General features: G+C 43.6%; 3 protein-coding genes across 4 annotated transcripts in view; 2 read left to right on the forward strand and 1 right to left on the reverse strand.

The window, feature by feature from the left end:
- The window catches only part of cmss1 (cms1 ribosomal small subunit homolog), a 28,084-nt gene extending 26,084 nt beyond the window's left edge, over window positions 1-2,000 (forward strand). Inside the window, exons 3-10 of one of the 2 annotated variants that reach the window (XM_017410240.3) lie at window positions 340-411; window positions 505-643; window positions 748-807; window positions 893-995; window positions 1,071-1,131; window positions 1,224-1,311; window positions 1,387-1,475; window positions 1,718-2,000. In XM_017410240.3, the coding sequence (XP_017265729.1) occupies window positions 340-411; window positions 505-643; window positions 748-807; window positions 893-995; window positions 1,071-1,131; window positions 1,224-1,311; window positions 1,387-1,475; window positions 1,718-1,801 (696 nt within the window). In that variant the 3' untranslated portion in view covers window positions 1,802-2,000. The remainder of the gene's footprint in view (window positions 1-339; window positions 412-504; window positions 644-747; window positions 808-892; window positions 996-1,070; window positions 1,132-1,223; window positions 1,312-1,386; window positions 1,476-1,717) is intronic. The other variant, XM_037976263.1, reaches the window with a different exon arrangement.
- Window positions 2,001-2,151: 151 nt separating this feature from the next.
- tmem30c (transmembrane protein 30C) lies at window positions 2,152-8,480 on the forward strand. The gene is made up of 7 exons (XM_017410239.3): window positions 2,152-2,643; window positions 2,877-2,993; window positions 3,177-3,284; window positions 5,531-5,621; window positions 5,701-5,844; window positions 5,915-6,130; window positions 6,249-8,480. Exons 1-7 carry the CDS (start codon window positions 2,446-2,448, stop codon window positions 6,443-6,445), a joined length of 1,071 nt encoding a protein of 356 aa, XP_017265728.1. The 5' UTR covers window positions 2,152-2,445; the 3' UTR covers window positions 6,446-8,480.
- Window positions 7,512-26,114, reverse strand: dcbld2 (discoidin, CUB and LCCL domain containing 2). The gene is made up of 17 exons (XM_017410238.3): window positions 25,866-26,114; window positions 24,881-25,044; window positions 24,578-24,768; window positions 20,264-20,482; window positions 19,421-19,558; window positions 16,710-16,761; window positions 16,554-16,626; window positions 13,774-13,907; window positions 13,621-13,661; window positions 13,269-13,484; window positions 11,780-11,904; window positions 11,336-11,483; window positions 11,125-11,256; window positions 10,951-11,044; window positions 10,828-10,877; window positions 10,624-10,758; window positions 7,512-9,170 (listed from the first exon to the last, which is right to left on the reverse strand). The coding sequence occupies exons 1-17, from the start codon at window positions 25,944-25,946 to the stop codon at window positions 8,752-8,754; spliced, it is 2,412 nt and encodes an 803-aa protein (XP_017265727.1). The 5' UTR covers window positions 25,947-26,114; the 3' UTR covers window positions 7,512-8,751.
- Window positions 26,115-27,957: the final 1,843 nt, after the last annotated feature.

A 27,957-nucleotide genomic window follows, 5' to 3' on the forward strand; every position in this document is an offset into this window, starting at 1 on the left:
ACTGTAAAATCAGTCAGTTTTACCTCGAGAGGAAAATTCTGTCAGTGTGTCTGTTTTTGATGACATTTGTTTTCTATTAAAACACAAGTGCTGCTGTATTAAAGCTGAATTGGAGCTATGCACGTAAACACTGACTGTTTATGTAAGTTTAACAGCTTTGCTCTTTTTTCATTTCTACACTTTCTGGTAATTAGAATAAACCAGACGTCACCCTGTTATCCTGTAAGGTTCATAGTGTTAGGATGCTGTGTCATTGTGTTTATATAAAATCTGTCAACTAGTGTGTATTGTTGTTACATTTTGCCTAAAGTGTGTGCTCTTTGGGTCCTGTTTTCAAAGAAAAAGGGCCTAATTTCTCAACAGAAAGAAACAAAGGATCAAGAGTCAGACAAGCCTAAAAAGAAGAGAAAGGTGAGTGTGGCGCCACCTGCTGTTGTAACAAGGAACAGCTGTTTTGTGGTACTCTTTGAGTTGCGCGTCGCTTGAAAATAATTTGTTTTTCAGAAGAAGAAGAAAACGATTACAGACGTCTTGGCCACCTCGGCGCCGAAGCCGGGCTGTCCAGCCGACCTGCAGGATCTGCTCACACGTTACTTCTCAGACAAGCGCTCGGTGATCGAGCAGGAGGAGCTCCAACTGCAGGGTGAGTGGGAGCTGCTCACCGTCCGGAGTGCGAGCTCAGTCGATATCTGCCGAGTCACCCGTGTCACCTCGAGGTCACCGCATGTCCTCCCCCCCCCCTCGCAGACTCCTGTTTCCTGTCCGGTAACGACCTGACGCACAGCCTCTCCTCTTATCTGAAACAAGGTGAGCGATGTTCTGACCTCGCCGGATGTTTCCGTCCACACTCACACGTTTGACTTTGATTGCCTTTTTTTTTTGCTCTCTTAAGTTTGTCCCAAGTGGGCGAAGCTCCAGAAGCAGCACACAGAAAAGAGTTCAGCGGCCGTCCTCATCGTCTGCAGCTCCGCTCTCCGAACCATCGAGCTCATCAAGTAAGTGACGACCCAGCGATGCCTGACCTGCTTTGGTTTCAGCTAAAATGATAACATTTCTTGTTTCTTTTGCAGACAGCTGACTGCTTTCAAGGGCGAAGCGAAAGCCGTGAAACTTTTTGCGAAACACATCAAGGTAGCAGCTTCGATTCTGATTCTAAAGACGCCCGCAGTTGTAAACCGTGGTGGTTCTGGCAGAACGGCTGTGTTTGTGTTTTCTCCACACAGATAGAGGAGCAGGTGAAGCTGCTGCAGAAAGGCGTCACACACATAGGAGTGGGGACACCTGGCAGGATCGGCGCCCTCATCGAGAGGGGTACGTGTGGACACGAGGTCATTTAGTCTCAGAGATTACCTCCTCTCACTCTGACTTTGTTCCCCCCCCTTCAAGAGGGTTTGAGCCTGCAGTCGCTGAGGTACCTGATTCTGGACTGGAACTGGAGAGATCAGAAACTCAGACGGATGGTAGACATTCCTGAGGTGAGCTACTGCCCCCTGCTGGAGAGGAAAAACAGCAAGCAGTGTTGGACCAAGTCATCTATGGCTAAATGCCAAAATGTGCAACACTAATTCTAGAAATTCCATTTATTTTTTTTGTATATTTCTACCTACATTTATCCTAATATACTGCAGTAAGAGATACTGGTTTAAGTAATTAAAATTTGAAATGGTAGAGTATCCATTGTAGAACATTTCACATTGTATTTCCTTGTTTCTTTCAGATCAAATTGGACCTCATGAAGCTGCTGGAGAGTGTAATCCTGACCGCTTGTAAAGAACACAAAGTCAAAATAGGACTATTCTAAGAAACATTTTGAATTTAGTGTTCCAGATCATATCATTGTCTAATATACTTTGAGGATCTTTTTTTTTGTTTTTCCTTTGGATCAGAGTCAGTTTTTTTACTGCTCTGACAGTCCCTGTGAGACATGTTGTCCACTTTAAAAGTCCAGCACCGTGTTGAAGTGTGATGTATTGAATAAACTTTTGTCTGTTGACTTTAAATTTGATAAGTTCCTCTTCTGGAAAACGCGAAGTCATGAGATCACTTGTCCACCAGGAAGTTCCCAATAAACAGGTCCCAACAAAAAGGAGCTAAAAAACCAGAATAAAGATTTCAAATTCTCTAACTTTGTTTTAAAATAGTGAAACCGAAACCTTTGTTCTTGGAAGGAAGTGGTTAAGAGTAACAAAGCACCGTCTTTTAGACAAATAGGAGTGACAAGAAACGAACAGGGGTAGTTTGATGAAATGTTGTGGTTAATATGTAACAGGCTCTTAACTGCTGCCTCCGCCTTGCAAAGCCTGCTGGGAAACGCTCTTGGCAAGCCGAGCGGTGTGTGTGTATAGAGATATTGCGGACAGGAAAAGAAGATAAAGCAGCGCCTTGTCGTTCGCTGTTTTCAGCCGTCAGGTTCCTCCTCTGCCCTACCAGCCGAAGGTCCCTCTCATGGGCCGAGCGAAAGACAAGTCTGGGCCTTTGGCTCGGAGGCCCGACAATTCTGCTTTCAAGCAGCAGCGACTGCCTGCTTGGTCTCCGATGCTAACGGCTAACACTGTGCTGCCTTTCTTCTACCTCATGGCGTTGATATGCATGCTGCTCGGCGTGTGGCTGCTGCTTACCGTGCAAAGCACACGGGAAGTAAAGGTGAGTGGGAAAGAGACTCTCTTACTTTGATGTCTAGACGTAAATAATACACAAGAGTGTGTGTATCCAGAGGGACAGAGCAAGCGGAAGCTCGAATGCCCTTGTGTGCAATAAAAAACAAAAAGGGAGTGACTGAAAAGATCCAAGGTTGCCTTTGGAAGGAGGAAAAAAAAAAAACGCGTTAACCAGAAACTGTTTACTCTGTTTTGATCCACACTCCTCTGCCTTTTCAGCTGGACTACACAGAACATGGAGCGTGTGAAAGATGTTTTCAGATGCGTAAAAATGTCAGCTTTGCAGGAGAGCCGTGCACGTGTGAGGTGAACTTCTCCATCGGCAAACAGTTTAAGGTAACTCGTTGTTTCAGTGACGGTGTCCGGACCTGAAACCCATCTCATGACGTTAAAAGTTTGGTTTTGGCATGCCGCTTCCAACACGCTCCATTTATAACGCCTCGAATCGTTTTCTATGCCGTAAAGCCTAAAGTCAACATCCCGGAATGATAAAGTTGTGCATCTGGGGTTTGTTTTCAGGGAGATGTGTTTTTCTACTACGGACTGAAGAACTTTCATCAGAACCTGCGCAGATACATGGACTCCAGAGATGATGGGCAGACGGTGGGCAGGAAGAATAAATTAAAGGTAGCTCTCTAGTTATTTACTTTTGAACTGATACAGCTTCTGTCTTCTGTAACATCATTAATGGAAGTGACCCAAAGCTAAAAAAGGACTGTATGCTCATACATCACACCTCCTTTATGTCATCATTACGTTTACTTCTGGTACGTGGTAATTGTGTTATTTTGCTAGTATTTAATGTCCAAACATGGTGCTGCTGTGAAGCTGATTTAAGTAACGTCTAATCAGGCTTGACAAAACTTAAAATTGAAACGAAGAAGTAATGGTTACTGCAGCAGTGGCTGCGATGCAGCTTTAACTCAGACTTTCCTTTTCTAGTCATTGTGGACATTTTCATATAAAGTGGCTTTCTCGCACGTTATTTGACCTTTGCGTTTGCTTCAACTGCACCAGTCGCCCACATGGAGTCGAACGGCAAAAACTGCCTCATTCATAAAGAACATTAATGTGCATTAATGGAGTGGAGGAAATGAAAACGACTACAGATAAAATGGTGTTGCTACAACGAGGAGGACAAAGAGCAGAAAGCTCTTAAAGATAGTCTGATATACAAACAGACACGAATGAATTTATAATAATATCAACAGTTTAACAAGCCTCTCAGCAAAATTGATCATAATATAAAAACATATACAGCCTGTTGTATTTGATGTACGGTTCCGATGTGACAGTTTAAAGTAGCGTTTTTTAAGCCCGTCATAAGATGGGATGTTTTGCGTCATGGCGCCGTCCGTCTATCTGTGGACAGTTTGTCTGAGCTCTAAACCTGATCACCCTTTAATATAGAAATGTCAAACTGCACAGTTGGGTTGAGGATGATCCCTATTGATTTCAAGGCCACAGGGTCAAAGGTTAGGGTCATAGGTGACCCCTCTGTGAAAGCCTTGTCCTCTCCACTGTGTCCACTGTGTAACGTAGGAATATCAGACTGCACACCTCATGGGTCAGGGATGCTTTCTGTGGGTTTCAAGGTCATGGGGTCAAAGGTCACAGGTTTAAACCTTGTCTACGCTCCAGCGTCACATCTGAGCAACATAGAAATGCAAAACCTTTGTTCCCCTGATTCCTACAGACGGTTGTATTATGTCTTTTAATAATATTGTCTACTTCTTGGAGAGTTTCCTGCACTTGTGTGAAAGAGTTGGTATTGATCCGCCCCCGCTGTCCACCGCTAACATCCAGGTGTTTGTATGTTCCTGAGCTTCCTGGTGGTCTGCTTCATTCTTTTATTTGCTTAATTAAAATGAATGAGTAAATAGTGGAGGAAACGCCCGCAACTTTTTATGAAAGAAATCCAAAAATCCAAAGGAAATCTAAAGAGAATGAACAGATTTCTGAATTATTTCAATGAAAACCAACAATTTTCATTTCAAACTTAGATCCATTATATCGCTGTAGTTTAAATATTGTGGTAAACACAAATTTAAAAAGATGTTAATCTGAGCTTTTAGCTTTTTATGGTTATGCTGAAATATAATGACTGATATATTAATAGAAATAATCAGTGTGCAGACAGACCACCGCTACTTCATAAATTCACAACTTATTGATGATGACAGTTCAATTACAAATTATATTTCTTCTGTGGTATTGTGTGTGTGTGTGTGTGTGTGTGTGTAACAGCACTCTGATTAAAAGTGTCATTAAAATCACAGCAACGGACTGACGGGGTCTGTGATGTGAGTTAATGCACCGAGGCTTCCTGCTGTTTGACTTAAGGAAGAATTTTAACCAACATCTCTGAATGTTTGGGTTTTTTTTCTTTTTTTCCCCAAAACTGCATTTTTTTGGAGGTGTTTAACTCTGGCCACAGCAAGACAACCTTAAAAACACAAAGATTGCTACAACTCTGTCCGTTTTATAGATATTGACCTAAAATTTAGAGCATTGGTTCCTCAGACTGGTTCCAAACACGCATTCTGAGGGCTAACAGATTGCACGAGGTGTTGGTTTAAAGTTTTCATATTTTTAATAGTTGGAGTCAACTCTGTTTGTCTGTTAGCGCAATATCTCATGAACGGCTGGAATGATCTTAATGAAACTTTCAGGAAATGAGCATCTGATGTACAAAGACAACTGATTCACTTTTGGAGTCAGTCCAGTTCAGGGGGGGTTGCCATAGTGACCTCACCCTTAAAACAAAAAAAGGGCTATAATTCAGTCAAATTTACAGATACAGGCCCAAGTTCTTGTGTATATTGTCAAGAGCTTTGTATTTAATTTGTATTTTTTTTTTTTTTTTGGACCAGAACCCAAGTGGATACTGTGAGCCATTTGCAAGAGATTCAAATGGAGTTCCTATCGCTCCCTGCGGAGCTGTGGCCAACAGTATGTTTAATGGTAAACAGCACTCATAACCCACATCATCAGTTGTCCCCTCATTGGATCATTAACTCACGCTTCTCTCACCCCCACCCAGACACCTTCACGCTGACCTACCATCAATCCAGCCGGTCTATTCCCGTTCCTCTCCTACGGACCGGCCTCACGTGGTACACGGACAAAAACATCAAATACCGCAACCCGGCGGTGGACAACTTGACTCTGGCTCAGGCGTTCGAAGGTAAAAGCGTATTTCTTCGTGCCCGTTTGGGATACGGGGTGTTTAACTCTCTGCGCTTTTCTCTGAAAAGGCACAGTCCGGCCTCTGTACTGGCAAAAAGCCGTGTATGAACTCGACCCAGACGACCCGAACAACAACGGTTTTATCAACGATGATCTGATCATTTGGATGAGGGAGGCAGCTTTCCCCAACTTCAAGAAGCTCTACGGGATTTTAAACCGAAACGACAACGTAAAATTCGCAAAGGGGCTCCCGTCTGGGAACTACACCATCAATATAACCTACAGTATCCTTCCATCACACCGGAGTCTTTATTTGCAGTTCTGCTTTTAAACAGCTCAACATAAATGAGATTCCGAGCTTCTCTCTGATTTTTAAGCCTTAACCTCCTCCTCCCCCTTCAGACTTTCCTGTGCAGCCGTTCCGAGGCAGAAAGGAAGTAGTGCTGACCACGCTGACCTGGTTCGGAGGTCAGAACCACTTCCTGCCCGTCGCTTACCTGGTAACCAGCAGCCTGCTCTTCCTGACGGCCGTCGTCCTCACGGTGGTCTGGTGGAAGTTCGGGAAGAAAGGGAAGAACATGCAGCTGACGTTTCAGTAAGACCGAAACGTCAGGAGAAACTCACAAGCTGAACTGTAAAGACCAGTTATGAGAGGAAATGGGGTTTTTTTAAACAGCAAGTGCTGAAAAACTGAAGCACAATGAAGTTTGATATTTCATAAATTGACCAAATTATACACGTGTGATAATGTTCTATACAAACACTCAGGTGCATTATGCTGCATTTGATGGAACTCAGTCAAAAATGTAAAGTCCAGAATGAACTTGTTTGTTTTTTTTTTTCTTATTTTAATTTATAGCAAATTAGCCAAAGACTGCCGTTTGTTTAATGGAGAAAAGAATCTGAAATGTTTCTCTCTTTGTGCTGAAACAATAGGAGCAACATGGAGTGCACAATGTTTAAATTATTGTCTTCTTACTGAAGAAACTCCAGCAAAGGCACTTTGTTTTATTAGATGTGATTTTTAGATTTTTGTATTTGTGGGGTAATAATCACAAACATGCTTTTTCTTTAAAAAAAACTAAAATGAAACTAAAATTCTTTTTAACCATTTCAATGAATGCAGCATACGGAATTTAATTTAAAAGGAGAGCTCAGGGTTTTTTGGTTTTTGAACTGAGAATCTTAAAACAACTATCTTACCTGTTGTAGGTAGCTATTTGAACGACAATAGTTTAATTTGGAGTAGATCACTGAGCTAACAGCTAGTCTGAGTCGGGCTAAGACCAAAGTGGATTGCTGTCTTAAAACAACTTTATTTTACTGTGATAACAATCCACTGCAGCAGCTAGCTGTAACTTCAGGCAGGAAGAACCGTGAAACTGACAGTGTGCAGAAACCTGGTCAAAATTAAATGACTTCTGGAATCAGAAGTTGTTCAAAGAGCTATCGACAACAGGTAAGATATTTATTTTTCATAGAAGCCCTTTTTTAAAAAGCTGAACTATAGTTTCAAGTTGTTTACTTCGACTTAAGCAGTTTTGAAAATGCATACCAACTATTACTGTAAAGTTATTTATTTTTAACGTATTAAAGACAATGGACCAGCTTCCCCACACCATCCTACTGCCTTTGTAATGTACCTGTTAAATAAAAAGCTTGAGCTTGTAATAAAACTTCTCTTTATTCCTCTTACAATCAGTGAGAGCAGCACACTTCCACCCTTTGCAGCCAAGGAGCAGCCGAGCTCTGTACATCAGTCTCCTTGGTTACAAGACATAAGGCATGACGGCGGCAGAAAGCAGCTCGGCCTCAGTTTGCCCACCACCTGCACGCCTGCCGCCCCGTGTTTGGTCAGATCAGTACCACGGGGTCGCGCGCAGGAGAGGAATGCAGTTTACTGGCGCAACAGACGACGGGCCTCTACAGCTACCAGCCACATCAAACAGTTAAAACACGCACTACTGAAATCAGCTTAACGCACATACAGACATCGATGCACATGGATACAAGGAAAGGGACAAAGTCAAACACCATAATCAGGTTGAACTACGATCACAGCTGTAACACATCTCCTGTTGTACCTGTCCTCTGAAATTAAGACTGTTCGGTTCGTAACTTCTGTTGGCACGATTGTCAAAGTTGGGTCTGTTGAGAATCAACGCAGAAAAGGCAACGTTTGGTCTCCAAATCTATAAAATGTCCTTTTGTATTCGGAAAGTTCACTGGATCGATTCTCGCGACCCCACCTCCCCTCTCCTCCAATCTATGCTCCGCTAACAGGGGAAGTGACGGAGTCGCTCATTAATCAGCAGGATGTGAAATACTAATAAATATTTTCTATTTTGACCTAACAGGATTGCAGTGATGGAATTACAAAAACTAATAAAACAAAACATTCAAGTCATGCTTTTAAACAATGTAAGGCAGCGTACCGTAGCAAGATGTTGTTTGTTTTTTTAAGCTGAGGAGGGAGTTCTGAATGTAAGGTACTTAATGAAACATGCAGGTGTTTGTTAAAATGCTTACATTTGATTTAAGAAAAATATTTGTTACGGTTTAGCATCAGAATAAAAAACAAGAGAATGGAAATCACAGTTTAACAAGATGCAAGATTGACCAACAAAAAAAATTTAAAAAAAAAAAAATCACAGAACAGGGTCAAAGTCTTTATCAAATAGTAGTCAGGTTTCTCCTTTTCCTCTCGGACTCGCGCCCGGCACCAACACATTCATCGCAGTTTCAGTGATAGGACTGTAATGGCACAACACAAACAGTTTGTGGCCTCGCAGAAACGTTCAGTCAATACAGACATCTCCGGATGAATCTAAAGCTAAAAGGTAATGTTCGTTCAAGACTCGAGCCCAGCTTCACGGCCGATTAACGCCACGAGCATCCAGACCCTTCAGCTCTGTCCTGCTGCCTTATGAGGGCTTTTCTGAGGTACCTGATAGGTCAGATCCTCAGTGGGCGGGGTCTGATCAGTGGCATTTTTCGGCGTGTCGTACACGGACCCCTCCGACTGGCCGCTGTCTGTCCGCGTGAGCAGCGAGGCGGGCCCGGACCCCATGAAGCTGCGCACTGTGGAGGGCTGGCTCAACGCGGAGCCCCCGGACAGGTGGCAGCCCATATCCACCACGATTGGAGTGGCGTATTCCGATCCTGAGGCTGGCAGCGGCTCCGCATAAGGGTGGTACACGCCGGGTGAGACGGGGGCGTCATAAAGGTCTGGGTCTGAGTATCCTGGGTCAGGGCCCTCGTCTGGTTTGAAGGTGGACCGTGCTCCTAATGTTGTCACTCCACTCACCAGCGGCTGGGCGTATTCTGCAAACAGAACATCAGTCATCTATGCCATCCTTTAAATATTCCTAGAGCCACTCTTGAAGTGTAGAGCTGGTTTTGAACCTTAAATTACCAAAAGTCCTGCACTGGTCAGGTTCCAATCACCCTTTAGAAAAAATACAGTCTATATATTTCAAGAATTTTCTACCACCTATCACTGAATGACTGACTGGTCAGAAATGTTCAAATAATAAAAAATGCCCTTGGATTGATAGTAGACTTGCACAATAAACGGAAAATTAATAGTCACAGCATAAATGTATGCAACATCAGGATATGAACAGCAATAAATATAGGCTCTAAAATTCCAATTCCACTCATGAATATATTTAACTAATCCGATGCTGACACGCAATTAAGATGATACCGAGTGGAGTGATAGCAGAACAGAAAGAGTGGAGTGAGGAAAATGTGGGTTTACTGCAAATGACGTCCACTACCTTTCATGCCAGAGGTTTTAGACTATCATCATCTTCTGATCAGAAGGGACAGAGTCAGAGATTTGGCGAAACCTTGGAAATGAAGGACAACTTATTTCTGTTCAATTATTGCTGTTCTCATACTGTTAAATCACTTTGCTGCACAGTCCTGAGGGCCGACTGTTAGATGGAGGCAAAGTGCCTCCAGTATGACCCTCGGTATGTGTAGAATATGTATCAGCAGGTATTAGTGGTCACCTCGGACAGGAAGTGGTTGGAGGTGAACTTGCGACACTGGCCAATGAGGGATTAAAGAGCCCCAAAAAATAGGCACTTCCTTCTATTATTCCCCAGCTGTTAGCAGTCACAGATTTACTCAATTTACTTCTGTTTGTGAAATGTTTTAGAACGTTACCCAGACATTTTTAAAAAAAAAAAACATGTCCAAGAGCAAGTGTATACTTACATATGCATATTTACAGCAAACGGATGATGGGGAAACTCTTTCTTCATATATGCGTTTTCGCCTTTTCATCACAAAACAAAAGCACTGCCAACCTTGAGCTTAAGGAAAATGTTCTGGTGTGTCGTTCATCATTTAGAATTTCCAGTTTAAACATTAAAGGTTTGATATTTTCAGTTGTTTTTTGAACAGTAATAATGAGTGAAGCTTAAAACACTTGGGGTGTATAGTATAATTTAGTTCCCTCTGTAAACCAGATTACAAACGCTGTTAAACCTGGCAGCAGCTGATTGTTCGTCCTGTACAATAACAGCACTTGGTTGGGTAGTGGTTTGGGATTGTCCATGAAGACTGATTCACAGAAGTTAGTGTTGGTAATGTGCAACAAAGGAGAAACAACAACAAAACAGGATGCCATCAGTAGATTATTGATTGACGTTACAACAAAACTTCTGACCAGCAGGGGGCAACTTTGTTTAAGAAAATAAGTAACCCTTTAAACATGTCGCTTAAAGTTGTTTTTCTGCGAGACGGCACATTAAATCCCACCTACCTGCGGGCTCAGCGTGCAGTCTGGGTACGGCACTTCTCCCTCTCAGTCGACCCACCTCACTGCTGCTGTACCGGATCGAATCGTCCACCTCCACCATCTTGGAGGGCAGCAGCTGCTTCATGCTCTTCCACCAGTCTGCAGCACACGAACAACATGACGCACAGAGCCGCGACAGCAGCGCCACCCCGCAGAACGCTGACGTACCTGTGCGGTCCCAGTAAGGAAGATCGTACGTTCCCTCGGAGCTCTTTTTCCTACAAGGACAGGAAAAGGTCAGTGAAGAGGAAAGGAAATCTTTGGGTGATATAATACGGGAAGGATTCGTACTTGTTCCTCCACTGGCAAGCACAAACCGCAGTCAGGATCAGGGCTGTTATGAGCATGACCGACACGGGCACCAGAACTGCCGTCAACACCACATCTAGGAGCAAAGACGCTAAGAAATTACCACCGTGTGACAAGTATTGCCGAAAAGAATTGAACCAGTCGGTTTTGTCTCACCTTTGCCAGCGTGAGGAGGCATGGTGGTGTTCCTAATGTCCGGCGTGTGTGTGGTCTGACCAACGTGAGACGGGTGTTTTGTACTCGCGGGATGTGGAGAATTACGAGAAGGGGTGATCAACCTTGTCCTCACTGTCCCGAGAAAAATAAACATTTGCATCTTTGAGCCTTTAAGCACCCATTTGCTTGCCAATGAGCAGACTTCATTAACCTGCAGGAACTTGGCAGCCGAGCAGCTCCAGCTTGAGCGCGATCTTCTGGTCCCACGAGGTGGGGTTTATCCTCACGAAGCGGGCTTCGACCGGAGGGATGAAGTTATTCCTCACCTCGTGCAGGTAGTTGACGTTACCTTGGAAAATCTACGATAAAATGAGAACAAACCCGTCTGATTTGTGGCGGAGATTCAAACACAACTGAAGGATAACAGCTGATAGCTCGGGCCATATCCTCTCATCATTAAGGGCCCGACTCGCCTACCACAGCACTTAACTCAACCCACAGCCTGGTCACATTTCCTGTCATTAAATACCCTTGGTCAATATCAGTTGCTATGGAGACAATCCAAGAAGGAGCCCCTGCAGTACGGCCTTTTCGAGAGGCATTTTTTACCATTTATGTAGGAAAAACAAACAGCAAATGGGTTAAAGAATTTCACCTTGTCTTGTGTGGAATTTGCGTCGCTGTAGGTTTTCCACTGTTTGCCGTCATTGCTGTACAGAACCCGGTACGCTGAAACATAGTACCGGTACTCTCTCAGGGTAGAACCTGTGGTGATGATGCCTGGAGGGACGGACGGACGGAGAAGACAAAGCGATGAATCCTGACTCTGCTGAGCTTAAGCGAGATTAATACTGTGTCTGAAGTCTGACTTTTTTACACAATAGTCACTGTCTGCCGTTTTCAGTCGAGGCATGAATCTACACATCGAGAAACACTGTGTCATCGTCAGATTTTTAAATTAAGCCTTCTTCATCATAAGCTCCTTAAACCTCACAGGGTCAAGCTTATGCATGCAGTTAATTCACCACATAAACGTGAAATTAGCTACAGTCACTGTATTCTGTCTGTGCCTACGTTCAGCAGACACTGCAGGACACTGAAGCAGTACTACAATAAAATACGTTTGCAGCTTATCAGATCAGATGGAAAACTGTAAGCTCCATGAATATTGGAATTAATTTTTTAAAACATTTACTGTCAGGAATTGTATATAATAATTCAGTGTAGGCAGATATGACCGAGACTAGAATATTATCTCTTTCTGCAGGTTTTTGTTTTAATCCTTGTACAAAGATATCCCAACCAATCTTGGGACAGCAGGTATTGGGCCTAATTGGTAAATTTTTTAGATTTAATAATGACAACAATTACTGAAAGCTTCATGTATACAGACAAAGGAAAACTGCACAAGTAAATATGTACAATCTAATGGCAATATTTAAAGAATACAAGCTACTTTTTGGGGAAAACAAATGTCTACTTTGCATATTTAAAAGGCAAAAATATGCAATCTGTCATCAGTAAACTATGTTAAGACAACAACAGAGTGTCTCTTACACAAGAGAAGCTGTGGATAAAACTGAACCATCTACATATCTGAGGTGTTATACTCATCAGATTTGCATATTAGTATTTTTGTCTTAATTATAAGCGGTAAACACAAGCATACTTGACTTCACCAGGTTGGTTCTTCATTTGACGTCTCTCTCATGGGGGAGACCATCAGAACCACCAAAGTCAAGAGAATTTAGACTCTGAAGTGTTCAAAACACGTGACGACTGATGGCTGTTTCTAGAACCTGCTAAAAATGACCATCACAGTCATACAGAGGGACTGCAGTTTTCCAGTAACACGTGCGTGTTTTAGTATAAACCACAGGTGTCAAACTCCATTCCTCGGGGACCGCTGTCCTGCATGTTTTAGTGTTCTTGCTTTAAAACACCTGGTTTAAATGGATGACTTGTTGCCGTGCTCCTGGAGAACTTGATGATTTGGTGAGGAGGTAATTAAACCATTTGGATCAGGTGTGTTGGAGCAGAAAAACCTAAAACCTCCAGGACAGCGGCCTTCGAGGCCTGGAGCTTGACACTCCTGGTATAAACCATTTGAAGAGAATAATCCTGGGACTGTTCACACGACGTACCTGTGATCCTCTTCTCCCTCTTCAGATCTACCTGCAGCCACTGCTGCTGGTCGCTCTGTGAAGGTACCCAGGGCAGTGCCGACTTTTTAAGGCGAGCCCCCGACGGTCCCCACATGCCGTGCAGACTGTTGTTGGCACTATAGTCCCACACAGACGAGGCGTTGAGCTGAGTGTCTGCAACACCGCCAGACTCCAAGCCCAGTTTTCCGTAACAGCCTGAAAACACAAATTGACATTTATTTTATTTTTTTTTTAAGACAGCAATTTACTGTCGCTTACATCTGCTGGCCTTACGACAGAAAATCTCAAATCTTCTAACAGCTATTGATGTAACAGAAAGAAAAAAACTCACCATTTGTTCTGAAGGTGAAGAGGCTGTTTGACAAAGTTCCTCTGAGGAGAAAAAAGAAAGAAGAAACCAAGTGTGAACGACTGACTCAGAGGAAACAAAGCAGATGGTGAGCGGGGGGCAGGGTTTGTGTCCTGCAGGGTCTGAAAGCGTTACCCAGTGGAAGTGACATTGTTAGCCAGTGTGCCCTCGTAGTGAGGAATGCCTTTGCTGCTGATCACATTGATCCTCCCCCCCTCGGCATTGGACACCACACCTGCATGAACCGCCGCGGCGCACAGAGGAGACGACTGCAGCATTGGGGGAAAAAAAAAGAGGCAAAGACAAAAAGAGAGAGATTGTGATTCTGAATGCCTTAGTAACAGCATGAACTGGCCTTCACAGCAAAAATACTGCATTAAACAGACTGGCATCCATTTTTGCGAGACAAGGGCTGTTATTGGTAGTTTAATTAGAAAGAAAACAGAGATGTGCCCCTGCTTCAAATGGCTGATTTACCTCCTCATGTTCTACAGAAGCCTGTTAATGATGCTTTCATTAAATCAGGTGTGTAAAAGCAGGGAAACATCTAAAACATGCAGTAATGGCCCTCAAGGACCAGAGTTAGAGGCCACCTTTTTTTAGCAACAGTAAGTTTGGGTTGTTGAATCTAAAACCTTGTGGCTCGCTTGTTCCCAAACTTTTCAGCTTTCAACCCACAAAATAAAAGTCGCAGTGACTTGTGATTCTATCACTGCCTGAAGTATACAAACAATGTTTAAAATTCAGGTAATAATTATATTATGTTTGTTATCCATCCATACATACATATATTTTCTTCCATTTATCAGTGGTTGGGTCATGGAGACAACAGGTCCAGGAGGGAAACCCAGACATCCCTCTCCCCAGCAACTCCCTCCATCTTGCTTAGGGTCCCCCTCAGTGACACACGACCAGAAAACCTCCAGAGTGAGGCGCCCAAACCACCTCAGCTGACTCCTGATGCAGAGGAGCAGCGGCTCTACTCCGCGCTCCCTCTGGATGACGGAGCTCCTCACCTTATCTCCAAGGCTGAGCCCGGCCACCCTACGAAGGAAGCTTATTTCTTCTGTCATGATCCACGTCTCATGACCAAAGGCGAGGGTTGGAATGAATCAGTAAATCCAGACCTTTTGCCTTTCGGCTCAGCTTCTAATTGTCCACAGTAGACCAAAGTAACACTCTTTTTTTTTCCTGCAGACGAGGCCCTGATTCATCAACCCATCTCCCACTTCATCCTATGATCACTCATGAACAAAGACTCTCAGATACCTGAACTCCTCTACCTGAAGCAAAACGACTCCTTCAACCCAGAGGGAGCAATCCACCTTATTTTATCTTTAACAGTTAAGACAAAATGCGCCACTGGCAATTATTTTTAAAGTTAAGTCAAGTTTTGTCAATCTTAAAACTCCCCACTAGGTGTTTCCCAAACCAAAGTGGAAATCTTGAAACTTGACGTTAGGACTCATTCTGAGTTTCTGCCAACCTGAGGGCTTCCTGAATGCTGGGATACAAAAGAACATGCTGTAATAAAAGGATGAAACCACAATCATCATTAACCTTCAAAGAAGCCCAGCCTCTGAAAACAGGACGTGCAACCGTGGTTAAAATGCACATGAAGTTCAGATAGACATTAAAACGCTATCAAGGGATTTTCCTGTCAGTAGGAAGTGCTCGTCGTGAAATGGTACCGCAAATTCAATTTGTCCCAAAGCGAGGAAGTGGCCGTCTTGCTGTACAGTAGGATCAGTTCAACCTTCAGACTCGGGCAGATAAAAGCTGATGAGTCAGGATGATGTCACCCCTCTGTACGGGATACACAGCGAGGCACCGATGGGAATGACTCACTGCCCGCCACATTCCTGTTCAAACCTGCTGCCACATCGCCGAGGAGCTGACAAAAAAAAAAAAAAAAACCCGATTCCACTCCAGCAACGCACTCCTTCCGATGAGCAGCTGCTCGAGTGGAGTGAAATTTTATTACGGGTAAAAAGAGCCCCACTGGAATCCACAGCTGAGAAGACTGTGGGAAAACTGGTGAGCCACACAGTGACAAGCGCACATTTAGCGTCCATGTATTTACACACAAACGCCGCAGTCAAAGGCGGCCACAAGCAATCAACGCTTTCCTTGCAACTTCCCAAAAATCGTGCACCACATCCTGAAAGGAACCGTCACAAACCACCAACACAAATCACAACACCCTGAAAACCATACTTCCACTCACACACATACAACGTAACTGGGATGTAGAAAAGAAAAAAAAATAAAAGGAAAGAAAAAAGTATAAGCTACTGAGATAGATACAAAGATACAAGATTGTGATCTGGGTGGGGTCACTGATACAGACTCAGATCTAAGTTCACTGCCTCCAAAAAGCCAACATGAATGGATCTCATGCACAGAAAAATCAGGCAAGCATAAACAAAGTTTCTCTCCAGCATTTGATTTGCACTGACTCATTTTTGTCTCTGCAAAGAATAATATAAAAAAAAAAAAAAAAGCACTCATCGAACAGCTCTGCTCGACACCCTCCCACAGCTGGACTGGATTACAGGCTTATTATTTTCAGCCAAACTATTATCTAACCTCCCTTTCACCCAGTGACCCGGCCCCTCCTCTGTTCCTGTGGGGCGCCGCACTCCCTGAAGCACGCCCCAACGCTCCTCCCTGTCCTCCTATCTGCCAGCAACACCACCCCCTCCCTCCCTCCCTCCCTCCCTCTATTCCTCTACAAAACCCTCGAGCTCCAGCTGAGGTCATCAGCGAGAGACTCGGCGCCTGTGACCTCACGCACCGCGAGGGGGTGGCTGTGAGGTCATCAGACCAGGACAGGGAACTGGGCCCGTTCGGTTCAGGAAAAGAGCAATGACACGCTGACGATTTGACCAGAGAGAAAGGAGACCACGACTCACCTCTCGATAGCCGTTGGGTATCGTTCCAGAGACCTCCTCTGTAGATGTCAAACACCCCGCAGGACAGTACTTACTGAGAAGAAAAACAAACAGCCAGTGAATACACCAAAGTCGGATCCTTGCACAAATATCGACACAAAAGCGATCGCTGTTCACCTGAACTCTGCCTCGGGGAAATCACTTCCTTTGTCGAGGCAGGTGATTAAATCTGCAAAGTAAAACAAACAAGCGTCAGAACTGGTTTATCTCCACGATCCTGCACAACAACCAAACTCTTTTATTGGAAACAACTGCCGCAGCTCTCACACACAGCTCGGCGGTAATAAAGAGCAGACCTCGAACTGTTTCACTGAAGCGTGAGCGCTTTGACAAACCCGTTTTAAATAAATGAAGGCTGATTTCGTTCTTTTTTTCCCTACATAAGCCTAACACGTTGGAACAAAATAAAATGCACTTTTATTCCTCAAAAACGGTTATGATGGTTCCCATTTGTCTGTCAAGTGGCATTTGCAAAATAAGTCTCATTTGATTCATTTGTGTTTTCTTTTTTGGCCAAACAAAGAGTGATCCACACAGAAAGCTTGGATGTTGCATTAAATGGGTAATATTCATCTGATTCTGTAATGTGAGGTAAAATGGAGCCATCAGCCTGCAGACAAACAAAAAAACAAAAGCGGTCGGCCAAAATGCAACCCAACTGGATTCCAGGTTTCAAATATTTTAGCGTGTCGTTTTGTTGGCACGTCGAGTCAAGACCTTCACACCTTCGGTTTATCGTTACACAGATTAAAAAACAAACAAAGTTGTGAGTTTTCAAAGCACAACTTCTCCAAAGTGAGTGCTGTGAGGTGTGCGTTGGTTGATCCCATCAGAGCTTCTGCGATGACACACACCGCTCACGTGTCACGTGACGATGTGAGCTGCGGAGGAGTGCGTGTAAAGCTTGCGGTGATGGACAGCCTCTTCATGTCCGGACCACATTAATATTTACAGAAACTGTAATCTGGAAACACCACAACCAGTGAGTCAAACTGGAAAAAGCACCCAAACCACCTCGAGTCGCCGCAGCGGCCGCTGATGCGCTTTGTACTGCGCCGTCCTCCCACGCTCGACCGAGTGATGAAAACGCATTCATCAACGTTGCAGTGAGGAAAGCTGGACTCCCAGCGTGATTCAAGATAACCACCAGGGCTAAATAATTACCTTTCTGCAAACGCGTCACTGCCCTGCTTTTACTGTGGCTTCAGCTGTCGCTGCAGTTTCGTCACATGACAAAGAGCGACTCGAAAAAAAGAGCTAACACTCAGCGGCGACGCTCCCGCTAAAGAATAATTCCAAAATCTGTTTCGGGAGCTTTTTGATAAACACAGGAATGTCAATAATTAAGGCAGTGTCTCACTGAGCTGCAACTGTTGGCAACAACTCCCGGGCTCCAAAACGTCGCAAAATGTTTGCGAGGGTTTTCGGCGTCCTCGCTTACAGCCTTGTTATCGCAGATGTTTCAAACCTTCCCAATTTAGTTTCCATAAATTTTTAGAACTCTAGAGTCATATTGTGAGACCTGCTTAATGACAGAAAACTTCTGAGGCAATAATTAATTTAAAACAACTGGTTCAAATCAGCCTATCTCCATGTTGGCAGAGCACTCCTGTTGGTTAATTCTCAAACGCTGAGGCGGCTGCTGAGGTGGGTACGATACGGAGATGGGCAACGAAGAAATGTGAACGAAACAAAAACAGGCCAGGAGTTTTAAAAACTGGCCGCTCTAAATACGGCCAAGTGGCTCGCTGGTCGCAAACACAAAATTCTGTGAGACTTCGAGGAAAGTTTGACTATTTTCTTGCAATTTTAAACTCACCAACTAGTTTCCATCAGTCACAACCTGGTGTGACACTACCCTTAGTAATTCACATTAATGTCGTTGAGATTTTTGGCTTTAGTTTCTGTCAAATTAAAAGTTTTTTTTTAGTTATAAATCAAACTCTACCAGCATCATATTATCCATAAAATATGAGTAAATTGTTTAAAATAAAGTCAAACTATCATTACATCATTATGATTTCATTCACGAGCAACAAAAAGAAATGAAAAGTTGAATTTTCCGATTTTTCCACTTTCTTGAATGAGGACCGGTTGTAAATTTTTCTGATTCATTTCTTCAGATTAAGATTCTTCAATTAAATCCGGTAACACATTAAATGTAACTAGCTGCAGCTCCAAATGTAACCAAGCTGTTTCATTAAAGTCCCTCGTGCAGCCAAAAGCAGGCAGGCACTTTAATTGTGTAGTTATGGACAAAAAAAAAAAAAAACAGAAAAAGTTTTTTCATGCAACCTTAAACTTGTCTACTTATTGTTTTAAATGTAGCAAAAGTGGCCACAAGCTCTGATGCAAAGAGAGACAAATGTTGTGGTTGTTGTTTATGTCACAAACTGAAGGGGGGTGGGGGCTGACAGAAAAAAATCTGGTACCAAAAATTTATGCCTCTTTAAAACCCCAAACTGAGCACTGATCAAGAAATCAGCTACATGTGATAGTACGCAAAGATGATATAAGAGACACCAAGAAACTGCGACAGGCTGCCAACTTTCTACACAAACCCATATGTTAAAGATCAACTAGTCCTTCCAGGACAATATAATTACTTCAGAGCCATAAAAAAAGAAAAAGAAAAAGAAAAAGCAGGGGTACAGAGAGAAAACAGCTGTGACTAACACAATCACATGCGATCACTGAGGCAACTCTTCCCCACAGGGCCAAAACAGAAATGTAACTCAGGTCCCTTAAATTAAATGAACGCTGCTGCAGGCCCGGGGCCGACAAACAGATGATCTGCAGACGGACGGCTGCACGGAGAGCCTGCGTACCTGCATGTTCAGTGGTGGAGTAGGACATGTAGAAGCCTTGTCCAGTGTGGTGAATCCCACCCATGAACTGGACGGTGGCCTGGTTTCCAGAGGACTCGATCTGTTTGTTGACCTTCAGACCCAAACTGCAGTATTTCACTGTTGGCAACACAAAGCAAAACTCCAGTTAAAAAACGAGTACTTGACAAACTAGATTTTGGGGGAAAGCTAAAACCTTGCCACCTACGTTGTGCAAGCCTGCGCTGCTTTGTGTTTGAACACGCACTAGAAACCACAACAACGGCACCGTTTTACTGCATGCAGCGAGATCTGCTCTGAACCTGATGCTAATAAACTGAGGCTGGGTTATTTATTGAGAGAAAATGGTAAACAATGTTTAAAAAAAAAAAATAACTACAACTGCAAGCTGTTCTGACAGGAGTTCAAGATTTGTTTTATTGCCAAATGTGCTTTGCAACAAAACATTTCCCCTTTGTAAGAAACAAACAATGAGTGAAAGGGTTCACTTCTTGGCTTCAGGAATGATAAAAATGTATGGATGAAAACACTGTAGTAACCATGGCATGTCCTAAGAATAAGGAATCTGATCACTGGTTTACTGTGGGGAAATACAGATCTTACAATACTCTCCATAAAGCAGGTAATACGTTTATTTATTTAACTATTTTTACTCTGCTCATACAAAGAAAGTGCTCCTGGTTTCATTCAAACAGAATTTAGCAACTCCATGAGGTGACATAACATTTTACATATTTTAGATGATGACACATTTTCACAGAGAAGACTGAAGGGAAAAAAAAAAAACGGGCTGCCGAGTACCGGCCAATTAGGGGCTGAGCTCACCGATCTCGCTCCTCTCTTGTCCGACGCCATCGTAGAGGCGGAGGTAGTTGACCTGGCAGTCCTCTATGTCCAGCAGCGCGAAGCGAAAGTGGATCCGCTTCCCGCGCGGCACGGTGATCTCCCACTCGCACACGCTGTTGTTGGGGTACGTCCTCGGGTAACCCCAGGAGGACAGAGTGCCACTGCTGGGGCCGAGCACGGTGGGGCCACAGCCATCACCTGAGGGACAGAAGATAAAAAACAAAAAAACCCACACAGAGTCAGAAAATATATGCAGAGCAGAGAGGTGAACAGGGGCAAAGCGAGGATTCTGTTGAACTCATTTAAGACCGGACACATTTTATGCATTTGGAAAGGTGAATAATAAACAGCTCAGTCTTAATTGTGTATTAAATACTAAGAAGTATTTCTTGCTTTATTGATTTTGAAAGTGAGCACAGATAAAACCTCTCCAGGGTGTTATAGTCGTAAAACTGAGCTGCCTGAGATCTTTTTAAAAGCTTCAGCTGTTAAGGGTGTGTTTCGGGCCCTTGACCTGTTGGTTTCAGACTCGTGACCGTCTGATATTTTCTGATATTTTAACCTCAAAACAGAAGATTTGAGCCCGAGTTCCTGACAGCTGGATGTGTATCCTTTTTAAATCAAATAATGCTCCATTGTTTTTCTTTCTAACACTGCTTTAGTTGATTATTGCCAAACAGATGACTATGAACCTCATCTATTTCCAGTTATTAGTTCAGAGACGAATGAATTTCCCTGATGTTGCTCTCAATGCATGATGGGTACTTTCACAGTTTTTGTCACTTCGTACCAAACAGGAGCCACCTTCCAAAGTGTCTTCATACCAGCGTCGCCAGACTATAACTTAAAGTCATCTATTTTGCTATAATCTACTCATCTGGTTAGAATTTGACTAAGAATATGGCTTGGATTTAAGTTATGACAAACTGCATTTATTTTAAGGGTGGAAATGTTAGAAATTGGTTAAGATTGGGGCTACATGAGGGTAAAATGACAAAAGTTTAAAATGATTCAGAGCTTTAAAATGATGTAACATTTCCATCTGATGAATGTTCGCTCTGCAGCACGTTGCGTTTACGTTAGTAAATATGGCTGCCACGCAGGTCGGCGTGTGCGTATCGGTTCGGAAGTTGTCACGTTATCGGAGCCGACAACGTTATAATCTGCCACGCTTGTTTCGTCCGTTTCATCTACCCACTTCCCGCCTGCTCCGGTGCAGGATTGCGTTTCTGGGAACGGGAGCGACAGCCTGAAAGTAGAAATAGACTCGAGCGTCAATCCCGTCACACTTAGCATCAATACGACCCGACATTAACGATGGTGTAGATTCTCAGTCATCCAGGACATGGCAAATCTAAAAGACTAATAAAAAATAAATTTAAAAAAACGGACATACATTCTGTAGATGAAGACGTGCAGCGTGCCGACCTTTAAAGTGCATGACGTTGGTCTCGATAATATCAATATTTGGGCCATATAGATGTCAGAAATGTATCTGATTTAGTACCACATATGACCGTGACCTGGGTCAGAAAAAAAAAACAAAAAAACAGATTTGTCACATTCAGACCATCAGCTGAACTATCGCCATCATGTCGGCTAAACATCGGTGTGCCTTCTCAGCTGTCCAATAACAGATTAGCTTTTCTGTTCCTCCCTTCTAAGTTGTCTTGTAACCCCCCACCCCCCTTTATTTCAGGAGCCTTTCTGAAAGTTTAAAGCTGGGAAGCTCATTTATAAAATCTCCCTTATAGTTTCTTGGGTGTCCACTAGCGTCCTCTTCCCGTTCACACTCGGCCGCCTGCAGAAGCCGGCGGTGAGTCAGCACCAAGGCAGCTTGTAAAACGGATGATCCAACTTTGAAAACTTGCTCACTGGCTCACAACTCCTGACCTCGCTCGCAAGACAAAACAAGACGACCCGGGGCCGAAATCACCGCTGTGTTCGTGGAGCAAGAAAGCGGCGATGCATTCAAACGGACCGCGTAAAGCCTTTTTTATCTGTAGTCGCAAACAACCTCTGTATACAGCAACGACCATCTTTTTTAAAGAATCACTTCAGTCTTTTCATTAAAAAGAACGTCTTTGACAGTAAACGCAACAGATGTCAAAAACTGAAATTTCCTTATGCATTCAGATTCAGATACGAATATAACTGTTAACTGTTCAAGTTGTTTTGTTTACATTATTTTCTGCAGGTTATAGTATCAAGTTATAGGTAGAACCTTTTATAGCATTCACCTAATACACCTTTTCACCCCTTAGCTGCAATGTGAACATCACCTGATGCTACTTTAGCTGAAACGATAAAAGGAGATTTAGTGATAAATTGTAAGGAAGCTTTTTGTTTCTTTATTTTTCTATTAAAAAGTCTGGCTTACAATTGACTATCCAAAAAAACATAAATATGGCAAAAATAATCAGACTGACTATTTTAAATATGCAGTTAAATCTTGAAAATGCACATCTGTCTCTCATTGGAGGACGACTGCTCTAACCACTGCCCCCCTCCGAAAAGGCACCTGTTAAAAATAGTATCTCACTGGGCTACAACTGTCGGAGACTAGTTAGTGAACAACATTTGCGAGGGAGTCTCCAAAATGTCTTGAAACGTCCATGAGGGGGTCTCATTTTCGTTGCGGGAGCAGAAGAGGCTTGCAGCTTTGCCACCTGAATTTTAAACATGTTCTCTCAAATGGTGTGGTTGTGGGTGTCTAAAACCCTCCTCAATTCAGTTTTTTGTCAATTTTAGAGCATTAGAGCTGTATTTTGACACCTGCACAGGTAGCGCTCTGTAGCCCCAAATGTCTAGGTGTAAGAATGACCAATGACAATTAAAACACAGGGGCGTCTGCTAAGGTGGGGACAAAATAACATGCATGGCCTAGAATGCAGTTGTTTGCAAGCCGTGCACACAGAAATTAGCTGTTTAAAACACAACCGCATGGCTCGCGGGACGCTTGTGGCCAAACACTCAGAATTCAGTGAAACCGCAATGTCAAACGTACCCATTTGCTCTCAATTTTGAGTCAACGACTAATGAGATAGCACCTTAAATACAAGCTAGTGGTACGAATTGGCAAAAAGCGCGACTCCACCTGTTTAGCGTGTCGATGTGAAAACCAAAAGCTATGTGTAACTGAAGGCAACGTTTAGACTTCAGTGATTTGTAAGCTACTGTATTTTTAACCATTTTCTGTCGCTTCCTATACCAAAAATACAGTTATAAAACATTCAACAGACTGAATATTTTTGCTGTTGTCCTACTGAAATGAAATTCCTGCCAAAACGGTGAGCTCAGTTCACAGCGTTTTAGAACAAGCTACTTATTTTTCGGTAAGTGCCATAGACGAATCAGCTGGAAAAATCTTAATTAGACACAAGATTTTAAAGGTGCGTGTGTGTGTTTTTTGTGTTTCGGATGAGCTGTGAGCCGCCAGACAGCCCAGCGACTACATCTTAATGATGTGGACTTCATTGTTTTGAGATAACACTGCAGTCATGGTGCTAAAGTAGATGTTTTAAGAGTCTGCAGTTATGCAAGAGCCCCTCTGTGGACATTATCCAGATGAGCAGGGTAAAAAAAAAAAAAAAAAACACACTGACTCATATGTTACTGAACATCTGCATGATTTATACTCAACTAAAGGCCACATCAGCCTCTCTGAAATGGACACACAAACTAAACATTTTAGTTTTATCATGACATATTATTGCCAGGCACGTGTTTACAGACTCCTACCTGAGTTTAGCAATTAAAACCTAACAAATGTTTGCTTTGTTTTGGTACAGTTGTTGGTACACAATAAGATGATATTTATTGAGCTTTTCGGTGGTTTAAAGCGTTAGCTCTGTAGTTTAATTAGGCCACGAGCTCTCTCGCGTGACTAAAAAAACAATAATAATAATTAGCTGTTTTAAAAGGTAAGAGGCTAACTGAACAGAAACACATGGGGACTTTAAGCGTACATAAAGGCTCGGTTTCGCTTGCATACCTAGCAGCATTAGCTGTGGAGGGGGGGAAAGGCTAAGTTTTAAGAACCGGTTCGCCTGGTTTACCTCCAACCGCCTCTGAGCCGGAAAACAGCCCGCGGACGGGCGTCGGTGAGCGGTGTCAAACTCCACGTCCGCGCGGCCATGTAGGGGACGTTCAGACAATAACAAGCGCCTCGGAAAATAAATATATTTTAAAAAAAAGCTTCTAAACGTGCGTGTTTTGCGCTTCAACGCGGCGTGGCTCCCGTGCGACCGGGCTTGGCCCCGCTCGTCGGGCGCAGCTGTGCGGGGAACAAACCTTTCTGAGCCCGGCAGCCCTCCGCGGTGAGGATGATGAGAAGGGACAGGACCAGAGCCCCGGCCCCGGCTCGGGCCCCGGCTCCGGCCCCGGTCCCGGCCGGCCCCCTGCCCACCATTACCGCTCTGCCCGCAGCAGCCTGCAGTCTGAATGCATAATGCTCGCCTCTGGACCGGCCGCACCGCTTCAGGCTGGACGGAGAAAACACACACACACAGAGAAAAATAAATAAATAAATAAACAAGGTAAATCCTCAGCTGGTGTTCCTCCTGGAGACGTTTTTTATTTGTATTTTTAGTTTACTTGTAATGTAGCGACTTGGTGGCTCGGGACACGCTCACAGTGGAGGAGGTTAATCTATGGAGACACTTCCTCCTCACCCAGACTCCTCCTCCTCCAGATCTGGAAACGGGACACCTGAGTCCCCCATGTGGTCTGAATGATCCCACAGGCCTCAGCTGAAAGCCCTGCATGTGAAACACTACCTGTTTGGCTCTGTCAAACATACTTTAAAAAACATGCAAAAATAGTTTTCATTGTTGGACTTTAAAATAAAATAAAAAAACTACAACATGATGACATCTTTAAAATAAAGACATTCATGAATGAATCAGCCGTTTGCTGCGCCTTTTTTTTCACTTTTAAGGTGCATTCCAGCCATTTTGGCATTGGGGTGTTCTGGATAAAGCTGCTCCATGAGGAGTCGGCTCTCAGCCGTGTGGTTGCAGGATGAAAATCGTTCTCATAGCAGCTTCGACCGCCCCTTCGCGACACAAGACCCCGGCCGAACTTTTTCTCACGGGGTTTTGCGCCAAATGTTGTGCGACTCTGGACGTGTTTATGCGGACAAGCCGATGAGCTTTAACGGAGTCATTTAGCTTCTGCTGCTCCTCTGATAAGCAGCTGGAGGCTGTTAGAAAATATAGCCCTCTTTAAAACTGTTCCTGCAAAACTTAGAAACCTGTGAACTTAAAAAGACAACGCAGAGACACAGGCGGCTCTTCGTGGCTGTGGTGGCTGGGAGGAAGTGCGTCTCGGGCCTGGCAGCGTAGGGACACGTCCCCTTCGTTCGCCCATTGTTGCGCACCGTCAAATGTGCGAATGCCAAACGGCGCGTACTGTCTCTGGTTGCAGGACGGGAAGCAAAAAATCTGTCCAAGGACAGGAGAGTTGAGTAGATGGCGGGAAGAAACCCGTTTTAACGCCGCAGGAGGAGGGAGGAGCTTCCAGGGAGTTCTGATCCGAGTGTCTCCTGGATGAAAACAAACAAAAATGGCAAATAACTTACCTGTTGCAGATAGCTTTTTGACAAGGAGAAACAGAGTATAATTCTGGCAGGACTGGCAAGCTCATGACTAGTCTGAACCATCTACATAAAAGATATATGCATCTCTCTGCCTCCTTTAAGTGTTTCAAATTGAAGCCGACGGTATCAAGATAAGTTCTTGAAGCTTGTTCTTCACACGACATTGGTGCAGAGCGTTTTTCTCATGTGGTGTCCAACAACTACGCGCCATGGGTCAGAAATTTGAAGCGGGCGTGGTTAATGAGGAAAACCGGAAATGTTGACAGTGTCTTTCCACGCTCGTTTATATTTCCGTCTCGTGAACTGTGAATCGTCCTTTTTTTTCTCGGTTCTTCCGGAGTGTGCGACAAGCTCAGGTCCCCCCGCCGACTCCCTCGCACATACTCATGTTGTTACAGGCTTGAGCTACCTAATTACAGCAAAGTTAATACCTAACGTACAGCAGCAAGGGAGGAACTTTATCTAAACTTTATGAGTCAACAAGAGTCAACACCTGGACGCCACAGCCAATCAGTCTTAGGCAACACAGAAGCGGCTTTACCTCAGAGAGTTTCACAGATATTGAGCTAAACCGTGATGCGGGAGTAGCTGAGAGTCATCACCAATACGTACTCAGAGCTCCGACAGATCACGCGGGATCTCATGATATCGCATGAAACATACACGACACAGCCTGAGATGATCGTAAATCAAAACAATGTGCAGCCCCTCAAGGAATGCTACCGTTTTAAACGTTGAAAGATTCGTCGTAAAGACCTGCGTGTGTTGCATCTTGACACATCGCGGCAGCTGCAGCGCAAACAGATATGCAAATATGTCCGAGTTTCAGCTGCGTTATCTGATCTTGATTAGAGAACTGGTTTGGTGAATGAAACCGTGTTGTAGCAACTGATTGAAAGTTGGTGTGTTTTTATAGATTAAAGTATTTTATTGGAGAGACTTTACATTTTGGAAAAAAACAACAACAACAAGAGACAGAGGAGAAAACATTAGCTGAATAATGGCTGGTTAGTACAAAATACACATCCAGGTTTTGGACAGACGTCTCAGAGTATCTCACTGGAGAAAGTTATTATTGTTCAGTAATACACCCTGGCTTGGAAAAGAGTTTAAAAGTAACACAAATGTCAGAGTAACCAATGGTAACATGCAGAAACAAACACAGTTTTTGGCCTGTAGGGTCTAATTTTTTTAACTACCCTGGACTGTAGGCAGATGGCAGTGAGGGTGTAGGAGAAAATAAAACATACGGCCAGATAGTCACACACGCTGGATTTGTCATATCCATTCTCTTCCGCGCACACTCCTTTTTTCTTCTGCAACATTTTCCATTTTCCTTCAGATGTTCGCAGAGGAGGAGGAGAGGGGGGGGGGAGAGAGACACAGCTCAAAAAGGAATTCTTACAAATCCTCCATAAATGCCTAATATACGGAGCAATTTAGATGAAAGCTGAGAAAAAATTAAACACGCAAGTTAACCAGATTTGACAGGATACTCAGTTTAGACGTTTCCTCACCTAGTGGGGGCACATTTACCCTTTTGACTTAAACCAGTGGTGTAAACTGCACCTCTGAATTAAATCTTGGCTAAAACAAGAAGCAACATTGTTAAAGTTAATATGCTGGATTAAAGAAATCAAGCCGTGTTTACACCTTCCATCTGCCAGAGTTTTAGATTAAGATCATTTCATGCAACATCGCACAATCTGTTATTGCTCAGAGTGTGCATTAGGAACAACGCTCAGCTACTACCACATCAGATTTTTAGCTCAATAGAACGAAGGAACGCACGCAGAGACAGGCAAAAACATTATGGCTCGCCCTTTGTCTTTTTGGTGGTGGGCAATAACTGGCCGCTCTTTGAGAGAATCAGTCAAAGTTTTATACTTGGGTTGCATTCAAATTTGTAGGTGCCTGCCTTGTAGAACCAGCTCCTTGTTGTACTTTACATCCTTTCTTTTACCCAAATCGTACAGTTAGGACTGACTGGACTGAGCCACGACTTTAGTTGTTCTGCTTCAAGTCAAGACCGCCGGCGGACAGGATCCACCGAGCACCTTATTTTCACGTGCCT

The sequence above is a fragment of the Kryptolebias marmoratus genome, linkage group LG6 (assembly GCF_001649575.2).
Source record: "Kryptolebias marmoratus isolate JLee-2015 linkage group LG6, ASM164957v2, whole genome shotgun sequence".
Classification (NCBI taxonomy): Eukaryota; Metazoa; Chordata; class Actinopteri; order Cyprinodontiformes; family Rivulidae; genus Kryptolebias; species Kryptolebias marmoratus.

Bases quoted from the DNA above. Each gene is read 5' to 3' on its own strand.
- tmem30c (XM_017410239.3), top strand. From the start codon at position 2,446: ATGGGCCGAGCGAAAGACAAGTCTGGGCCTTTGGCTCGGAGGCCCGAC. The intron at 2,644-2,876 runs GTGAGTGGGAAA...CTGCCTTTTCAG, and splicing joins AAAGCACACGGGAAGTAAAG to CTGGACTACACAGAACATGG. The intron at 3,285-5,530 runs GTAGCTCTCTAG...TTTTTGGACCAG, and splicing joins GCAGGAAGAATAAATTAAAG to AACCCAAGTGGATACTGTGA.
- dcbld2 (XM_017410238.3), bottom strand. From the start codon at position 25,946: ATGGTTCAGACTAGTCATGAGCTTGCCAGTCCTGCCAGAATTATACTC. The intron at 11,257-11,335 runs GTTAATGAAGTC...TTCTCGGGACAG, and splicing joins CGGCTGCCAAGTTCCTGCAG to TGAGGACAAGGTTGATCACC. The intron at 10,759-10,827 runs GTACGTCAGCGT...CGTGTGCTGCAG, and splicing joins TCCTTACTGGGACCGCACAG to ACTGGTGGAAGAGCATGAAG.